At 32.7% G+C, this 18216-nt stretch overlaps 4 protein-coding genes across 4 annotated transcripts in view; all 4 read right to left on the reverse strand.

Annotated features, from left to right (window-relative positions):
* Window positions 1-18216, reverse strand: part of LOC131854238 (inactive dipeptidyl peptidase 10-like) — a 156830-nt gene that overhangs the window by 55122 nt on the left and 83492 nt on the right. The window lies entirely within an intron of this gene.
* On the reverse strand, window positions 25-2388 carry LOC131854246 (cytochrome P450 6B2-like). Its single transcript, XM_059205376.1, has 2 exons — window positions 1038-2388; window positions 25-191 (listed from the first exon to the last, which is right to left on the reverse strand). The coding sequence occupies exons 1-2, from the start codon at window positions 2386-2388 to the stop codon at window positions 25-27; spliced, it is 1518 nt and encodes a 505-aa protein (XP_059061359.1).
* LOC131854240 (cytochrome P450 6B6-like) lies at window positions 10226-12245 on the reverse strand. Its single transcript, XM_059205371.1, has 2 exons — window positions 10886-12245; window positions 10226-10392 (listed from the first exon to the last, which is right to left on the reverse strand). Exons 1-2 carry the CDS (start codon window positions 12237-12239, stop codon window positions 10226-10228), a joined length of 1521 nt encoding a protein of 506 aa, XP_059061354.1. The 5' UTR covers window positions 12240-12245.
* LOC131854244 (cytochrome P450 6B5-like) lies at window positions 12973-15329 on the reverse strand. The gene is made up of 2 exons (XM_059205374.1): window positions 13976-15329; window positions 12973-13139 (listed from the first exon to the last, which is right to left on the reverse strand). The coding sequence occupies exons 1-2, from the start codon at window positions 15327-15329 to the stop codon at window positions 12973-12975; spliced, it is 1521 nt and encodes a 506-aa protein (XP_059061357.1).

The following is an 18216-nucleotide window of genomic DNA, read 5'->3' on the forward strand; positions in this document are numbered from 1 at the left end:
AAGAAATTGTATGCAACCACACGTTTATTTCCTCTTCATTATATTCACAAAGATCCCACCATGTGGCGACATAACGGCCTTCTGGGGATCAAACTTCATTTCTGTCAGCGTGTTCTTAGATGGCTCAACCCGGAATTTTGATAGAAACTTGATAATACAGATACTGGACTGCAATTTAGCGAAGCGGATGCCTAGAAAAATAATACAAACAGGAAGAGGATCAGTATAATAGGAAAACAAAGCAGTTTTTACAACGTTAGAAATCATAGTCACTTTATCCCTTTTGATATCAAAGAAGTTTATCGCAAATATTACTGATGGACATACGTACCATATATTAAAAACTAGCTGTACACGACTTTGTCCGCGTGGAATTTAACTTTATTTTGGAAAACAAAAGAATTTTTCTAAAATAAAGGTAGCCTAAGTTACTCCATATTACATCAGCTACCTGCCAATAAAAGTCCCGTCAAAATAGGTCCAGCCATTTCAGAGATTAGCCGGAACAAACAGACAGACAGACAAAAATTGTAAAACATGTTTTGGTTTATGTACCATATTTATGTATAATAGTAAAAAACAGTTATTTCAATATTACAAATAGACACTACAATTTTATTTATATGTGTAGCTAAGAAGGGACCAAAGAATAATCCTTGAGGAACGTCTCTCTCATTGAAATTAAAGGTAACATTTAACTTTTTGAATTCCGTACTTATTGTACGTTCCGTACTTGTTGTATTATTTAATTAAATCAACATCGTTAACTTTGCCGGTGGAAATTTTGTAAAATGCTAGTAAATCTACGTTAACAATTGCAGCATATCGCCATTTGAGTATTTATTTATGACTGTATATATATTTTAAATTGTCAACTTGGAACAGAAGGGACGGTTTCCATCCTATTTATTTTTCTTATTAGTTTCGTAACTATAATTCAAGTTTATAAACCTTTACCTACAATAAGGTAGAAGGTCCATAAAGGGGCTGATAATTGTGTGAATTGCTTGAGAGTAATTATTTAATTAAAAACATACCAATGCAATTCCTCGGTCCTACTCCAAATGGCATATAAGCACATGGGTGCCTCGCTGCAGAAGCTTTAGGACAGAATCTCTCTGGATCAAACACTTCTGGATTTGGATAATATTTAGGATCGTGATGAATACCATAAGGTGTAATTAATACTATCTGATTTTTTTCTATAACCATGTCGGTTCCAGGTATTTTGTAGTCTGCTCTTGCACTGCGTTGTAACGGCTCGACCAGAGGAAATAAACGGAGCGTCTCATCAAAAACCATACGTAAATAAGTCATATCACTGATTATTTCATATGTTAATTTACCGTTATTGTTCTCGAGTGTTTTATCTATTTCTTGAAGCAGTTTCTCTTGTATGTGTGGGTTTTTCGCCAATAGATATAACATGTAAGTCACTGTAGTAGCACTAGTTTCGTATCCTCCTGCGAAAAATGCAAAAGATTGCGATGCAATAACACTTTCTGAAATCTCTAAATTTATTTGTTTGTCACCGTCATTACTTGTAGTTGATAGAATTTCTTTTTGTTTCCTCAATTCCAAAATTAGATCCATAAAGTCTCTTCTCTCTGTGGGTTTACCTTGTCTTTCGTTTATTATTGAGTCTGTTAATTTACAAAAGAAATCAGTTACATACTTTGAAAAAACAGACAAATTGAGATTCTTAAATAAATTTGGAAACATTAAAAGCAATTCGTAGGCAAAGGTTCGTGTGAATATTTCATCATCTAATCTGAACAAGGTTTTAACCATCACATTATTATCTGAAATATCATCAATGTCTATACCAAATGCACAGGCTGCTATAGTAGACATGGTATATCTTTGTATAAGTGTATATATTTTATGTTCAGCTTGATTAACTGTAATAATCTCAATAAATTTAATAAACACGTCTCCCCGTTCTGTCATTAAATGAATAATGTTTCTTAATTTCCCAGATGTAAATAATGGTGTCATACGATTTCTAAGCTGTCTCCACGTTTCAGTGTCAGCATGAAAAAGATTTGATCCAAGACCATCATTGCTGAAGTTGATGCCACGTTCAGAGAATTTCTCAAAATCTTTTATCATGATATGCTTGATTATCTCCAGATCTCTGATTAGCAGAGTAGGAGCGGTCATTCTGAACAGACCAGCAACTGTTTCATTTGGATATTGTTGATAAATATTAGCAATAGTTTCACCGTGATTTTCAAGACGAAGTGCACCATTCCTTACGTTACCGAATAAAGGAATTGGTTTGGGTCCAGGAATGCCTCTATCCTTCCAATAATTGAATGTTCTTGTGAAGTAATAATAAATAAAACTGAACACAAATATTAGAAACAGTATCAAAGTTAAGTTCATTGTCACTAGGTCTTGATTCTTTAAATTCTACTCTACTTATGTTTGTATGTAAAAAAACCGCATCATATAAGTATGCTATCAATTATTCTTATGTATTGTATTACATAATATTATATAAATTACCATTATTTTATAACTGATAATGGTATCGGCATTATTATGTTATTACTAATTGCGTGGCCTGACTTCGTTCGTTAAACAGCATGAGACAACAAAATTATTCAACTAAACTGAACAACATTTATTTTAAGACTTACAAATTTACAAATAATTTTAATGTTATTAATTATCATATTATATTTATTCATATATTATGTAGTATTATTGGATGTTCGACCTCATACGCAAGTCATAATTAAAAATTAATAACGAAAATTGATTATGTTGTTAATGTATATATATATATGCATATATGAAGTTCAACTGCATAGTATATATATGCAGTTGAAAATCTCTCTGCAATCTTCTAAAAGATCTTCACATATTTAGAACTGCAGTAAGTTCTATACTAGGCTTCCACCGGATTTGGTTGGGCAGGGAGAGAAACACGAGCTGTAAAGCTGTCTTCCTTCTCTTCTGTCACACGACGGTTTTGGCAACCGCACAGTGAATCCATGAATGCTAAGAGTTATATATATTTATTCACTCTTCCTACCGTCCATTTAGGTTAATTAATTAAAAAACTGGCAAATATTATAGAATGGGAATATATAGAAACGTCGTAATACTTGGAGGAGCCCAGCTGTCTTTTTTATTACTTTTGTCCCAAAGAATAAGGAACTGGACGCAAGTTTATTCCCAACGTAATGAAATGAAATGTATGTCTATTTACAAAATACTGGTACAGAGCAGATTTTACATGATGAATAAGTTGTTCAGCAATATTTACCATTCAAGGTGTATAAATTCTCTTACATTTAATTTTTAATTTCATTAGATAAATAGATAAAGTTATTAAATTCTCACACATTACAATTAAATATATATAATACATATATAAAAATTATGTTAGGGGTGGACAACCCTTATCACTTATCCTGAAATCCTATGTATATATATCTGTTGCCTAACACATATAACACAAGCTTTGCTTAGCTTGGAACTAGACAGTGCTGTGTAAATTGTACTGGGTTATTGTTGTTTTTTTATTGTATAATGAGTGGAATGACTAAATGATGAACTAAAATGCTTGCATTTTACATATACAACCATACAGATAAAAAATAGCCAATTAAATATAATAAATCATACGAGGACAGCGGTGACACGCCCCTGATTGTATAATAAATAAACACAATTAACTGGTTACTTTTTTATGTTGTTCTACATTACATAGTATAAAACAAAGTCGCTGTCGCTGTCTGTCCGTCCCTATGTATGCTTAAATCTTTAAAACTACGCAACGGATTTTGAAGCGGATTTTCTAACAGATAGAGTGATTCAAGAGTGAGGTTTATATATATAATACATGTACACCTGTACGAAACCGGGCCGAGTAGCTAGTATTATATATATACAAGCTGATCCTGCAAACGTTTTTTTGCTATATAAGTTAAAAAATTGAGGTGGTGGTAGAATAATGAAAATTGTTTAGGGTTGTATGTTTTGTTCAGTGCTAATTCATAATAATATAGAATAATAATGAAGGGTGGACAAACCTTATCACTTAGAGGTATAAAAAATAGATAGTAGCCGATTCTCAGATCTACAATATACAATTTCATAAAAATCGGTCAATCGGTTTCGGAGGAGTATGGTAACTAACATTATGACACAAGAATTTTATATATAAGATATATTCTATAATATATATATTAATTAATTAATTTATTGCATTACAAGTGCTAATATTTATACATAAATATAACTTACACATGTATCTTTTCAGTCACAGCAATATAAACGAGAGAACTAGACGTACACATTACAGTATCTTCTAGATATTCTTTATGGTGTAACTAGCTTTTGCCCGCGGCTTCGCTCGCGTTAATTTATCCCCTTAGGGGTGGAATTTATCAAAATCCTTTCTATGGGGATGCCTACGTCATAGTAGCTTTATACATGCAAAGCCTCAGCCCGATCGGTTTAAAATTGACAAAGTTTCATACAAATTTTCATCCCCTATTTTATCCCCTTGGGAGTAGAAGTAATCAAAATCCTTTCTTAGCGGATGCCTATGTCGTAACATCTACCTGCATGCCAAATTTTAGCCCGATCCGTCCAGTGGTTTAGGCTGTGCGTTGCACTATGTCAGTCACCTTTGAGTTATATATATTTAGATATGATTTATTATGAAATAGTACTTTCAATAGTATAATCTAATTACTAAATGTATATTCTTCCTTTATATATTATGGTAATTTATTATATATAGAAACAAACATTATTAAGTTGAATGTGGGCATATGAAGTGATGCATATGCCATGATGTCGACAGTTGATTGACTGTCCCATCTGTGATGACAGTCGGGAAGTTATATTTAATTAAATTAATATGAATATACTGCAATATCTTCATGCCTTTTTCATAAAATATTATATTGTTCGATCATGCATTTATTTTGTTTGCATATCTGTGTTATTACTGAATAGGACGGTAGGGAAAAATATAAATATTAATAACAAAGAAATTTGACGTTCATATGCGGTTTAAATGTCCCACATGAATAAATGAATTTTGAATTGATTTGGTTTTCTATTGTTTGATACCTAGTTATATTAAATGTAATGACATTAAATCAAAAGGAAAGAGACAAACTGGAGGCTTTTGAAATGTGGTGTTGGAGGAGGATGGAAAGAATTAGCTGGAAGGATAAAGTAAGAAACGAAGAAGTACTACACAGGGTAAAAGAAAAAAGACAAATATTGAACACCATAGAAAATAGACGAGGAAAAATGTTAGGGCACTTGATACGGCACGATGATTTCATGAAAATTATTATTGAGGGGAAAATAGAAGGAAAGAGGGGGAGGGGAAGACCAAGGAATAGCTACATCAAACAAATTGAGGACAAAATGGGAGTCGTGTCGTATCAAGAATTAAAGAGCATGATGGAAGATCGCGGAAAGTGGCAAGAGCTCCACCGACAAGAGCGTAGCTCTTAAATTATGAATGAATGAAAAATGAATGATACCTAGTTATATATAATATTAATTGGGTTCAACTATATGTTGTTTCATGGCCTCATCTATACACGTGTAAGCAAACTGATAAAACTGTATTAAACAATTTTTATCTGCGCTCTCTATGGTTGATTGGTAGAATAAATCTGCCAAATAAATCTTTTATTGGATTGACATAAAATGCTAGAAACACATTCTGTTAATCCAGCTTTCGGCATGAAGTCAATCTTTTTTATCAAGTTTTATTAGAACATTAACAATAATAAATGAAAATAAACCAAATAGATGTAGAATCTTATTTTTTCTACGAACTTATATAATCCGCATGCAAATTAGTTTCAAACTTCTTCCCTTGTTAGGGAGTAACAAAATCTACAAACACGTTCTGTATAAATCACATAAACGTGTTACAACAGTTTTTTGTTGTAACACCCAGTTCGACCTAAAAGTTGAGGACCACAAGCCAAATTTACTGGTTTTGTTAAATGTTGGAAATCGTACAATTTAATTTTTATATAATTGTAACTGCAAACAAGCCGTAAGCTGATTACTTAGTGGATTATATTATTTTGTTTAATTCCGCTAGCATTTGCATGTGTGAAACCTATATATTCAGTGCGCAAACCTGACCTCTGATACTGGTAGTGTTACGAGCTTCTCTAATGGTGATCAAATTCCGACCATATTAAATCTATTAGGTGTAGATTTTACAGCGGTCGGAATTTGATCACCATTTATTGCGACAGTTGTTTCGCGTCCGAATGAGGCATCATAAGCCAAACTCACTAAACAAAATAAACACATTAAGCGATGAAATGGACTTCCGCAAATTAACACCTAATTCGATGTTATATATTTAAAAATATAACTTTATAATACAAAATTTATTTACCAGAAGAATGATGAGCAAGTTACTTGCCTACACATCGTTCTTGGCTGGCATTTAAAACATAACATGTGACTATTCAAAAGTGCTTAAGATTTCATTTATTTAAATAAGAATTATTTATATTCAATTCCAATATCAAATCCACAAAGTCTCTTCAATCTGTAGATTTACCTTGTCTTTCATCATTACTTTGTTTGTCAATTTATAAAAGAATTCAGTAACATGTGCTGGTAGAATGGACATATTGAATTTCTTGAACAAATGTGGGTACATTAAAATAATTTCTATGGCGTACGTCCTAGTAAATAGTTCATGATCTACTCTAAGTAGAGTTTTAATTATTGGACTAGTATCTGAAATATCATCAATATCAATACTGAATGCACAAGCCGCTATCGTTGATAAAGTATATTTTTGAAACAGAGCGTAGATTTTATGTTCTGATTGATTATTTGTAATATTCTCAACATATTCAATAAACTTGTCTGCCCTTTCTGCCATCAAAGGAACCATACATTTTAATTTACCAGATGTAAATAATGATGTAAAACGTTTGAGTACTCTCCACGTGTTAGTGTCAGAGTGGAATAGATTTGCTTTACTGAACTCAATTCCGCGATTGGAGAATTTATCAAAATCTTTAATCATTACTTGTTTGATGACATTCAAATCTCTAATTAGAAGAGTAGGTGCAGTCATTCTGAATATACCAACAAGTTTTTCATTTGGATACTCATGGTACATTTTAGTGATTACTTCTCCATAGGTTTTATCTCGAAGTGCTGCTTTTAAAACATTACCGAATAAGGGAATTCGTTTTGGTCCAACTATGCTTTTATCTTTCCAGTAATTGAAAGTTCTCGTGAAGTAATAGTGCAGGGAATAGAGTAGTACGATTACAATTAATGGGATATATGTTAAGTCCATTGCTACTTATTGCCAGTTTGAATGTAAATTCACTAATGAAGTTCTTTCGTTGGACGCAACGTATGAATCTATTACGGTACTTTAAAAGCAGTTTACATTAAAATAGAACTCGTGGAATGATAATTAAATTAGATGAAACAATATTACGTACGTTTAAATTTTTTTGCTAACAATATATCAATTTTCATTTGTTAATTGTATTTAATTTTCGATATCGATTTTAGGATCTGATCTTTAAAACATTAAAAACAAGTTACAAATGTTTTATTTTTAGTTTAGATAAATAATTATGTAAGTATTCATTTTATTATCAGCAAATGTTTGAAAAATTTCTGGTACTATATTCAAAGCAAACTTGAAAATAGCATCGGAAATTTATCTTGTTTTTTCTTACGTATTAATGTAGGTTGGCCGCAGCTGGCCTTTACAGTTTCAACGGACGACAGGTGGCGAGTGCATATGGCACCGAAATCCAAACCCGAGGAGGGACTTATGAAGCGGCTGAAGGCCAACTCCCGCCTGACGGATACGACTTTAGTCTGAGGGCACCACTAGGGGTTCGAACTTCGGCTCAGGCACATCAATTATCGATAAGCGGAAAACAAACTGTTGCCCGCTCAGCTACACTAAACTTATTAGCCGAATATAAAAAAGTACCTGCGTTTCAATTTATAATTGACCAGGTCAGAATAATTATTACAATACATATAATAACAACCTCGATGGTTCAGCTTTAGTGCACTGCCTACCCTTCTAAAGGTCGCAGGTTTGATTCTCTCTTGTCTGTAATACAATATGCATGTATTATACATATCTTTATATAAACCTTTCTCTTGAAACTGTTGCAGAAAACTGCAATAAAATCCATTGCGTAAAAAAATAGATATAGACATATAGATAGCAGCGGCAATTTTGTTTTATACTATGTAAAAATTTGTAATGATTTGGTTGTTTCTATATAAAAAGTATTATTGTATATGTACAAGTTGTTTATTACCCATAGTGGAAACTCTGCTTTGTTTCCGTCTGAATGGTGCTGTGTGAGTTTACCATTTATTTATTTACTTATGTTAATAAAATATATGTTAAAGAAATGACTGCTTCGTCTTTGACATATTATATTATTGAAGTTTATTTCTTAGCCATAAAGATTTGAACAATTTTCCCGAAGCAGTAAAGTGTAAATATAAAAATAGTTTTTTTTAATATATATGCTAACTGCAGAGGACGCGTCATCAATTTTTCAGATAATAAATTTGTCTCTTGGTGAAAATAATTCAGTTTCAAGACTATTCTAAGTAACGTTTGAATTGGTTATAGCTTTACCTTCTACCCTTTACAACTAAGCCTATAATTTTTACTTCATAGACTGTTCTGCAATGTTGCTTTTAGAAATATTTGCTCTGAAAAATTGTTCAGGCGTAGATGTCTACTACTGCGACTAAACTTCGTTAATTCAATATTACTTATGTCTAATGCCATTTAAATAAGAAAAAAACATTTGTTATTTTTAGATAACGCGACTATTAATTAATTTAATGCTTTCATACAGACTTCATCTAGACACGCGGTAGCGTGTCAAGCCAAGTTTCAAGTAAGAGAACTGGCGAGCAGCACCGTGTGTATATTTACACGAACTATTTGGAGCCACTTTTGAACCCCTCATAACTCAAAATTTGGTTCATATATTGAGACTTGCGAGATAAATATGTGTTCCAAATTTCATAAACATATCTCAAACGGTTATTCAGATATTAACGTCCAAATATCGTCATTTTTATCACTGATCAACTATAGATCAAAATTATAACCCACTTCCAGATGACCTAGGAAGTTCAAATTTGGCATGCAGATAGGTAATTAGGTGAATATAAAGGAAACTGGTAAATCTCACCTCTTTTGTCGTAGAAGTCAACAATCAAGGCATATATCATAATATTAAACTCGGCTATCATTTCACATTTATGTTTTTGATGGGATTCCAATTAGAGAAACTGTTGGATCGAATTGAAAGAGGTCTTTACTCATTGAGGTTCTTAGTAAAATACAAATAAGGCATTAAATAGGGTTATAATAATAATAGGCTTGATCTACATACAATATCCAGGTATAAAAACATTTTTTTTAATCCTAATAACTTAGCTCATTAAACTATACAAACAAACTCTTTATCTTCATAATATTAGTATAGCTACAAAACATTCTTACATATAAAAAAATATATATATTCGTCGTGTTTCTGACCACTTTTCAAATGAAGTATTTAGCTGAACGGAACGGTAGCGTTGTTTTGCATCATTACAATTTACAATCACAACTAATTTAAACCTATGTTTATCGCAAAATAAATTTGATTTGATTTGATAAATATGAAATATTCTTACAAATAAAAATAATATGCCAGTCCTACTACTTCTGAAATGAAGTTATTAGCTGAAAGGGACGGTAGGGATAGTGATAGAAAAATTATATGTACAAGTGACAAGAAGTACCCTATATGAATAAATAATGTAAACTTTAACATAAGAAATAACGTGTACCGTATCATACAACGTAAATAGCACATCTGTCGTCCTTTAAACTTTAACTTAAACATAATACCCCCCAATTTATTATAGAATAGGGGACAAACGAGCTTGAGGCTACGTGATGGTAAGTGATTACCACTGTCGATGAGCACCCGCAAGACCAGGGGAATAAGTGTTTTTAAAGATCAGCAAGATCTTATAAGAAGGAATAAGCACTTATTTGCTTCTTCTACTCTCTCCACTCCCCTCAAGAGCGACATGCAAGTCTGCGTTCCGAATGAGTGATAGAACCAATATTATTTGTGACTATTCAAAAATGCTTATATTAAGTTTATTTTAATAAAGATTATCTCTGTTTTTTCTGCGTCGTCTACTGTCTCGGTATAATGTTTACCAGAATACCATCACTTGGGGTCATTACACCTCTGTTTGGGTCAAACTGCATCTCCTTCAGCGTATTTTCAGATGGTTCCACTCGGAATTTCGACAGCAACTTGACAATACAAATATTGGACTGTAACTTGGCGAAGCGCAGGCCTGTAAGGAACGTATGAGAATTAAATAATTGGTATTGTAAGAAATATTATTGTATATTTACTATCTGACCAGGCAAACGTTGTTTAGTCATATAACTTGAAATACCACTAAATTAAAAAATAGGGATGGATAGTAGAACATACAATATTTATTAATTATTTATATCATTTTTATTTTAGGGTGAATATTTAGAGTTGCATATATTTTTAATGCCGAATCATAAAAAAATTAATACAAAAAAATCAGTTCAATAAATAAAAAAATAATTTTGAGGGTGGGCCTCTGTCAATTGTAAATATATACAAAATACATGTAGAAAACACCGAGACTGATATAAAAAAAATATAGTCATGATGATGATGATAAATGTTTGCACCATGCGAGGAATCGAACACGTGACCATCGGAAGTAAACCGGTGTGCTAAACCGCTAGACCACCGGGATCATCGTAATAATAATTTAAATAAAATTTTGATTATGAATTCAGACTTACCAATGCAATTTCTTGGTCCAACTCCGAATGGCATGTAAGCACACGGATGCCTCGCTGCTGCAACTTCAGGATTGAATCTCTCCGGATCAAACACTTCTGGATTTGGGTAATATTTAGGATCGTAATGAATACCACGAGGTGTAATCAACACTATTCGATTTTTTTCTATAACAACATCAGTGCCGGGGATTTTATAGTCGCTACGTGCACATCTTTGCAGTGGCTCCACTATAGGGTACATACGAAGCGTTTCATCGAACACCTTGTGCAAATAGGTCATTTCCCTAATTACTTCGTAAGTTAATTCACCATTATTATTCTCTAGAGCTTTATCTATTTCCTGATGTAATTTTTCTTGGATATGTGGATTTTTCGCCAATAGATATAACATGAAAGTCATAGTAGTAGCACTAGTTTCGTACCCTGCTGCAAAAAAGACAAAGGATTGCGCAGCGATAATACTGTCTGAAAGCTCCAAATGCATTTGTTCATCACTTTCGTGCTTTTTCGTGGAGTAGAGATCCTTTTGTTTTCTCAGTTCTAAAATTAAATCGATAAAGTCTTTTCTATTAGTAGGTTTCTCTTCTCTCTCACGGATTATCGAACTCGTCAAATTATGAAAGAATTTACTTACATATTTAGGAAAGAGGGTTAGATTCAGTTTCTTCAAGAAACGTGGATACATGATCACCATTTCGAAGAAATAGTTTATGGTGAATATATCACGGTCAATTCTATGTAGTGTTTTTATTATGGGGTTATTATCTGAAATATCATCTATATCCATACCGAATGCGCAAGATGCAATTGTAGACATCGTATATCTCTGAATAAGGCTGTGTACTTTATGTTCAGCTTGAGTCTTTGTAATATTCTCGACGTATGAAATGAACTTGTCACCCCGTTCCGTCATCAAATTAACCATGTTCTTTAGTTTTCCGGATGTAAATAGTGGCGTGAAACGATTTCTGAGCACTTTCCAAGTTTCCGTATCGGCATTAAACAGATTTTTACCGAGACCTTCGTCACTCATCTCGAATCCGCGATAGGAGAATTCGTCGAAGTCCTTAATCATAATATGCTTTATGATATCCAGATCTCTGATCAATAGATTTGGCTCTGTCATTCTGAACACTCCCACAACTTTCTCGTTCGGATACTGATTGTAAATTTCATACATAGGTTCTCCATGGTTTTGACGGCGAAGTGCTGCTTTCTTGATATTGCCGAACAATGGGACCGGGTCTGGTCCAATAACGCCTCTGTCCTTCCAATAGTTGAAGGTCCTTGTGAAGTAATAGTATAGAGAAAAGATCACTGCGATGAGTACAAGCGGTATGTACATTGCCTCCATTTTTGTCACTGGTTCCTGTTTGACCGTAAATTTATATATGAGGTGCTTTCGTCTAGTGTATTTATAATATACTTGTATTTTGATATCTATTATATGCTATCTATTTGATAATGTATTAATTACGCGTCAATGTTATATGATAAATTTGTCTTTGTTTTTATAATACTAACAACAATATTTTTTACATCATGTAAATGTCATATAATATATTTACATATAACTATTCCTATAATTTTAATTTAATGTACTTACGTAGTATTTTTTTGAAAAAAATATTAATTTTTCAATGACCTGCTTCAGTTGATAAGAATTAGTATAAAAGGAATTAGCAAAAACAGACAGAGAGACATAAAGTTTTAAAATTAATTGTTTGACGCAAGTAACAAGCTGTTAAATAATCTTTATTGAAATAAACTTAATATAAGTATTTAACTTAGGCTAATATTATTTTAGAAATTTCACTTATTTTAATTAATTTTAATTATGAGGATGAATAAATTTAGTTAAATATTAAAATAACAACAACAACGTGAACAGGTTAAATAAAACTATTTCATAAAAATTCATGTACAATATTTACACTTTTATTTATACTCATATTGGTGGCAATCAAGCATACGGCCCATCTGATGGGTTTAAATAACCGGTAATCACCGCTACTGTTGTAAATGTTTGAAATATCAGGGCTGTCGCGTGCGTACCTACTGCTGACCGTTACATCTTTCTTATCAGTCTACTTCCTCCTCACAATGTTTAGTACAATCCCATCAGATGGCGACATGATCACCCTGTTTGGGTTATACTCGATTTCTTTCACTGTGTTTTCAGATGGCTCCACTCGGAATTTTGACAGGAACTTGATAATGCACACGCTAGACTGCAATTTAGCGAAGCGCGTGCCTGGAATAATCGTAAAACTAAAATTACTCATTACCATTTAGAGAGACATTACAATAATATTTGGTATATGGTATAATGACGAACGGACGATATTACGGTCTCGGTAGTACAGCAGTTTAGCAGACCGCTTTTCTTCCGATCCTATTGCTTCGCGGGTTCTATTGCTAGCAAGCAAACATTTGTATTCATGATAATGATTGTTTATATCGGGCTGGGTGTTTTCTATGTAAATTGTGTCAGAAGATATGTGTATTTGTATCTGTTATATAGTGCTATATGATTTTCATAGATGCTATGTGACTGGTCCAGAGATATTATTAATACTAATAATGTCACAATTAAAAATAATGTTCAAATTGTATTTACGCGTCTATCTTTTTTTTCATATCATTCTGATGTATAAGCTATATTACTGTAAAGTTCCAACAAAATCCGTTTAGTAGTTTTTGCGTGAAAGAGTAACAAACATCCACCCATACATAATATTAATAAGATCTATAATTTCACTGCCTTATGCCTTCTTTTAACCGATTAAACTCACAAAGCGGCTTGGCGGCTGAAATAGGTGAGACTGAGGTAATCACATAGACGATATTTTACAGTCTACCTCGGTATTTCTATATATAGTTTTGCGTAACTTTCTTCTAAAGGGTACAGGGTCAGAATCTCAACTATGAACTACTTGGAACGTGGGCTGATTTATTATAAAACTGAACTATTGTGTAAACCTAAAATATTAGATTCGAAACAATGAACAGCTCTATTACGACAGATAGTACTTTGCTATTAACAAATTATTGTTTTTCATTTACTTATTACAATAGTAATAGACTTACCAATGCAATTTCTCGGCCCAAGTCCGAATGGTATGTAAGCACATGGATGCCTCGTTGCTGCAACTTCAGGACTGAATCTCTCTGGATCAAACTCTTCTGGATTTGGATAATATTTAGGATCATGATGTATACCACGAGGTGAAATCAATACTATTCGATTTTTCTCGATGACAATATCAGTGTCAGGTATTTTGTAGTCTGTTACTGCTTTTCGTTGTAGTGGCTCCCCTATTGGAAATAGACGGAGTGTTTCATCAAAGACTTTACGTAAATAGGTCATATCTTTGATTATTTCATAGGTTAATTCACCATCACTCTTCTCGAGTGTTCTGTCTATTTCTTGTTGTAGTTTCTCTTGTATATGTGGATTTTTCGCAAGTAGATATAACATAAAACTCATAGTAGTTGCACTAGTTTCGTAACCTGTGGCGAAGAATATAAATGACTGCGATGCAATAACATTTTCTGTAATTTCTAAATTCATTTGTTTATCGCCGCTTTCTCTTTTCAAAGAGCGTATTTCTTTCTGATTCCTCATTTCTAGAAGCAAATCCATGAAGTCTCTCCTATTTGAGGATTTACCTTGTCTTTCCCGGATTATAGAGTTTGTTAATTTATGGAAAAACTCACCGACGTATTTAGGAAATACAGTTGTATTCAATTTCTTGAGCAAACGTGGATACATTAAAAGCACTTCAAAGAAATGGTTTAACGTGAATATGTCATGATCTATTTTCACCAGGGTTTTTATTGTCGCGTTATTGTCAGAAAGATCATCGATATCCATACCAAAGGCGCATGCTGCAATCGTAGACATTGTATATTTCTGTACAAGATTAAGAATTTTATGCTCTGCTTGATTCCCTATAATGCTTTCGACGTATCTGATAAACTGATCTCCCCGTTCTGTCATTAAATAGGTCATATTTTTTAATTTCCCTGATGTGAACAGCGGTGTAAAACAATTTCTGAGTACTCTCCATGTATCAGTATCAGCATGTAAAAGATTTTTACCAAGACCTTCTTCACTAAACTCGATTCCACGGTCAGAGAATGCATCAAAATCTTTAACTAGTATATGTTTGATCATATCTAGATCTCTGATTATGAGGTTTGGCTCGGTCATTCTGAAGATTCCGACAACTTTCTCATTTGGATACTTCTGGTGTATTTGAGTGATGGGTACTGAATGATTTTCGTAACGAAGTGCAGCTTTTAACACATTACCGAATACAGGAACAGGTTCTGGTCCAACGATGCCTCGGTCCTTCCAGTAATTGAAAGTCCTCGTGAAATAATAGTAAAGAGAATAAAGCAGACTGATAATCACGAGTGATATGTATATTGGCTCCATTATCTTTAACTTGTTCTTGTCAAATGTGGGTTTAAGAATGAAGTTCGCTTGCCGAGTTCATTTTAAATATACGTTGACCAGTAGGTATTTGTATTATCAAATTTCTAAATATATACAATAGATAACTATACTTTGCCGTTTTAATATGCGCTGCGTTTTACTTTAATACATGATTATGAGATATATAATATATTTATGTTTATGTTCTTTCTTTTATATTTTGTTTATAGAATAGACAAGTAATATCCTCGTCAAATAGGCAAAAAAAACCTTTTAATTAAAAGATACAAAATCAAATCAATAGTTTTAAAGATATGTATCTAATAATTATTCGACTTAGTAGTCACCTCGTGGTCGTAATTCCACCAAAGTTACCATTTTATTTACGAAGAACTTGTAACTAGCGCCGCATCCCTTCCATGAACATAACTCTTTATAGCCTATGTTATTCTCAGTTAATATAGAATTTTAATGATGGAATACTCGAGGTTTTTGTTTGTTTGTAGTATTTTAATGTACAATATAAATTATAAATAAAAGGACACAAGCGACTTAAAGAATAGATACGTACAATGGCGGTCTTATTCCCCAAAAGAGTGAGTTCTTCCAGTCAACCTGGAGTGACTGTGAGGAATTCTGAGTGGTGAAAATAAGTACAAGTACGCGTCATAACCGAATATATACACAAATAAATGCAGACATATATACATTATAGTAAAAATAATAAGAATTAAAGTTATAAGTACATTTAGTTCTTATGAATTTAATAAAATAGATACATAAATATACATACATAGTATAATATTAAAAAGTAGAATAATAAGTAGAATATTAAAAAGGCGCAGATTCAGATTGAGCCTAATGAGACTTCTCTACACAGTAATAATGGAAGGCGATCTCTGAACGGAGGGAATTCTATAAGAGGGCTGCTAGGACAGTGCAATATTTGGTATAGTGGTGACTTGTATGGGAGGGAATTGAGAGTACCAGATCATAAAAGCATATGCTCACCAGTACGGAACCGGTATCTATCCTGCAGATAAAATGAGGAACAGGGGTTGAGAAGGAAGTGGTAAAAAATTTACGTTGATAACTGACAGATGTTTTAAATATTTATTCAAATTCGAATTCAAAAATCATTTATTCATGTAGGACATTTAGCCACTTATGAACGTCAAGTTTTTTATATTATAAGTTTTTCTCTACCGTCCAGTTCAGTACTATATATAGATCCAATTGAGAAGAACTGGCAAGAAACTCAATTGAGTTACTTTTTTTTAAGCCAGTTTATTTACAATGTATATTTGTATAGGTCTAATATTAAATGAAAATCCTGTGCATGAACAACTATGCCATGCAGGCTCACCATTCAAGTAATAAATGTGAATTTGACTTTGATAGGTTAGATTGTGAGATAGGCTACAAAATGCTACGTCAGAACACCTCGATGTGCTTCATCATCATGAGGCACCATACCTTAATTAACAAGAGTATTAATAAATATAGATAATACATTATACTCGTCTGTTATTGACAACAAAGTATTGAGTAATAATTAAACGCAATGATTTAACATAATTCTAACCAGTTTATTCTGAATTGCGTGATTATTCTGATTCTGATTATTCTGAATATAACGAAATGATTTTGAATGAGGCAAGACGCTGGGACGAAGGCGCTTGCACTCAGCCTATAAAGGAGACTGAGGTAGACTTTATAAAAAGTCTGCCGGGGTATCTCTATCTACGTATTTCAGCTACCAAGAAAATTACTTTATAAACCGTGTCTCGGTTGTATGGTGAGATAGGTCAATGAAATTATATGATAAGAGGTAATGGATGAGTACCATATAAGTTCAATTTCGTCCTAACAAACTGACATACTAAAATATGCAGTGTCGTCTATGAAATTGCTACATTCTTTAAACAGAGTCCATGTGTGTATTATTAATTTGTTATTTATATGTAAAATTATTGTATATGCATGTGCAATTATAAATAAATAAATAATCAGACAGGAGGTTTAAATGTATTTAGGTATAATTACCACCACCACCACCACCTACCATAATAAAAGCATTCTGTAGAATCTACCACCATCTATAACTGATCTGACCATATGCTCATACTTTTGCCATCCTATATGTAGACTGTCTCGGTGAAATTAATAATATTGCAATAACGGGGAAATAGTGAGGCACAGTCAAATATTGCAGTTGGAAATGAAATTGTGGTACCCTCATTATCTTGAGCTTGACCATGCTTATGATAATGAGGGTACAACAATTGAGGGTACACAAATGAGTAGATATATTCCTTATCTTTTAAATAAATTAATATGTGCTATAAAAATGTTTAGAAGATTTAGGATAAAATGTTCATTGAATATATTTTCCACTATAGGTTCAGATGTGGGTGAAGAAAGTTAAAAAAAACCTTTTTGTATTGCTATGTATAGCAAACAATTTCGTAACATGCTCGCAAAGTACGTGTACCATACACTTGCTAGTTATTATTACTAGTGCTCGTACAGTGGTCGATATTTAATTACAATTACAAAATACAAAAAGATCTGAACCAGCATCTATATAATATAAAGGCGAAAGTTTTATATTACACATGTTTAGGAAATACACTCGTATTGATTTTTTTTAGGTAAATTTAACCATTTCGACAAAATGGTTAATGTTTCCAGCAGCTTGCTTTCCAAGCTGTTCAGGTTGAATGGTGATGATATAGCAGAGAAATTACCGGATGTATCCTTAGAAATGGCGGCGCATAATGAGTACCAGAATGGTCACAATGTGTTTTGTAACTTTGTATATTGTGGGTGGGTACCTCTGTCTTCTCTATTTCAGCCGCCGAGCCGCTTAGCAATCTGTCTTTCA

Source organism: Achroia grisella, unplaced genomic scaffold (assembly GCF_030625045.1).
Source record: "Achroia grisella isolate CSIRO2021 unplaced genomic scaffold, CSIRO_AGI_Agris_v1 utg971, whole genome shotgun sequence".
In the NCBI taxonomy this organism is placed as follows: Eukaryota; Metazoa; Arthropoda; class Insecta; order Lepidoptera; family Pyralidae; genus Achroia; species Achroia grisella.

Excerpts from the sequence above, each read along its gene's own strand:
- LOC131854244 (XM_059205374.1), bottom strand. The coding sequence starts at position 15,329 with ATGGAGCCAATATACATATCACTCGTGATTATCAGTCTGCTTTATTCT. Across the intron at positions 13,140-13,975 it reads TGGGCCGAGAAATTGCATTG|GCACGCGCTTCGCTAAATTG; the intron begins GTAAGTCTATTA and ends CGATTATTCCAG.
- LOC131854240 (XM_059205371.1), bottom strand. The coding sequence starts at position 12,239 with ATGGAGGCAATGTACATACCGCTTGTACTCATCGCAGTGATCTTTTCT. Across the intron at positions 10,393-10,885 it reads TGGACCAAGAAATTGCATTG|GCCTGCGCTTCGCCAAGTTA; the intron begins GTAAGTCTGAAT and ends CGTTCCTTACAG.
- LOC131854246 (XM_059205376.1), bottom strand. The coding sequence starts at position 2,388 with ATGAACTTAACTTTGATACTGTTTCTAATATTTGTGTTCAGTTTTATT. Across the intron at positions 192-1,037 it reads AGGACCGAGGAATTGCATTG|GCATCCGCTTCGCTAAATTG; the intron begins GTATGTTTTTAA and ends TTATTTTTCTAG.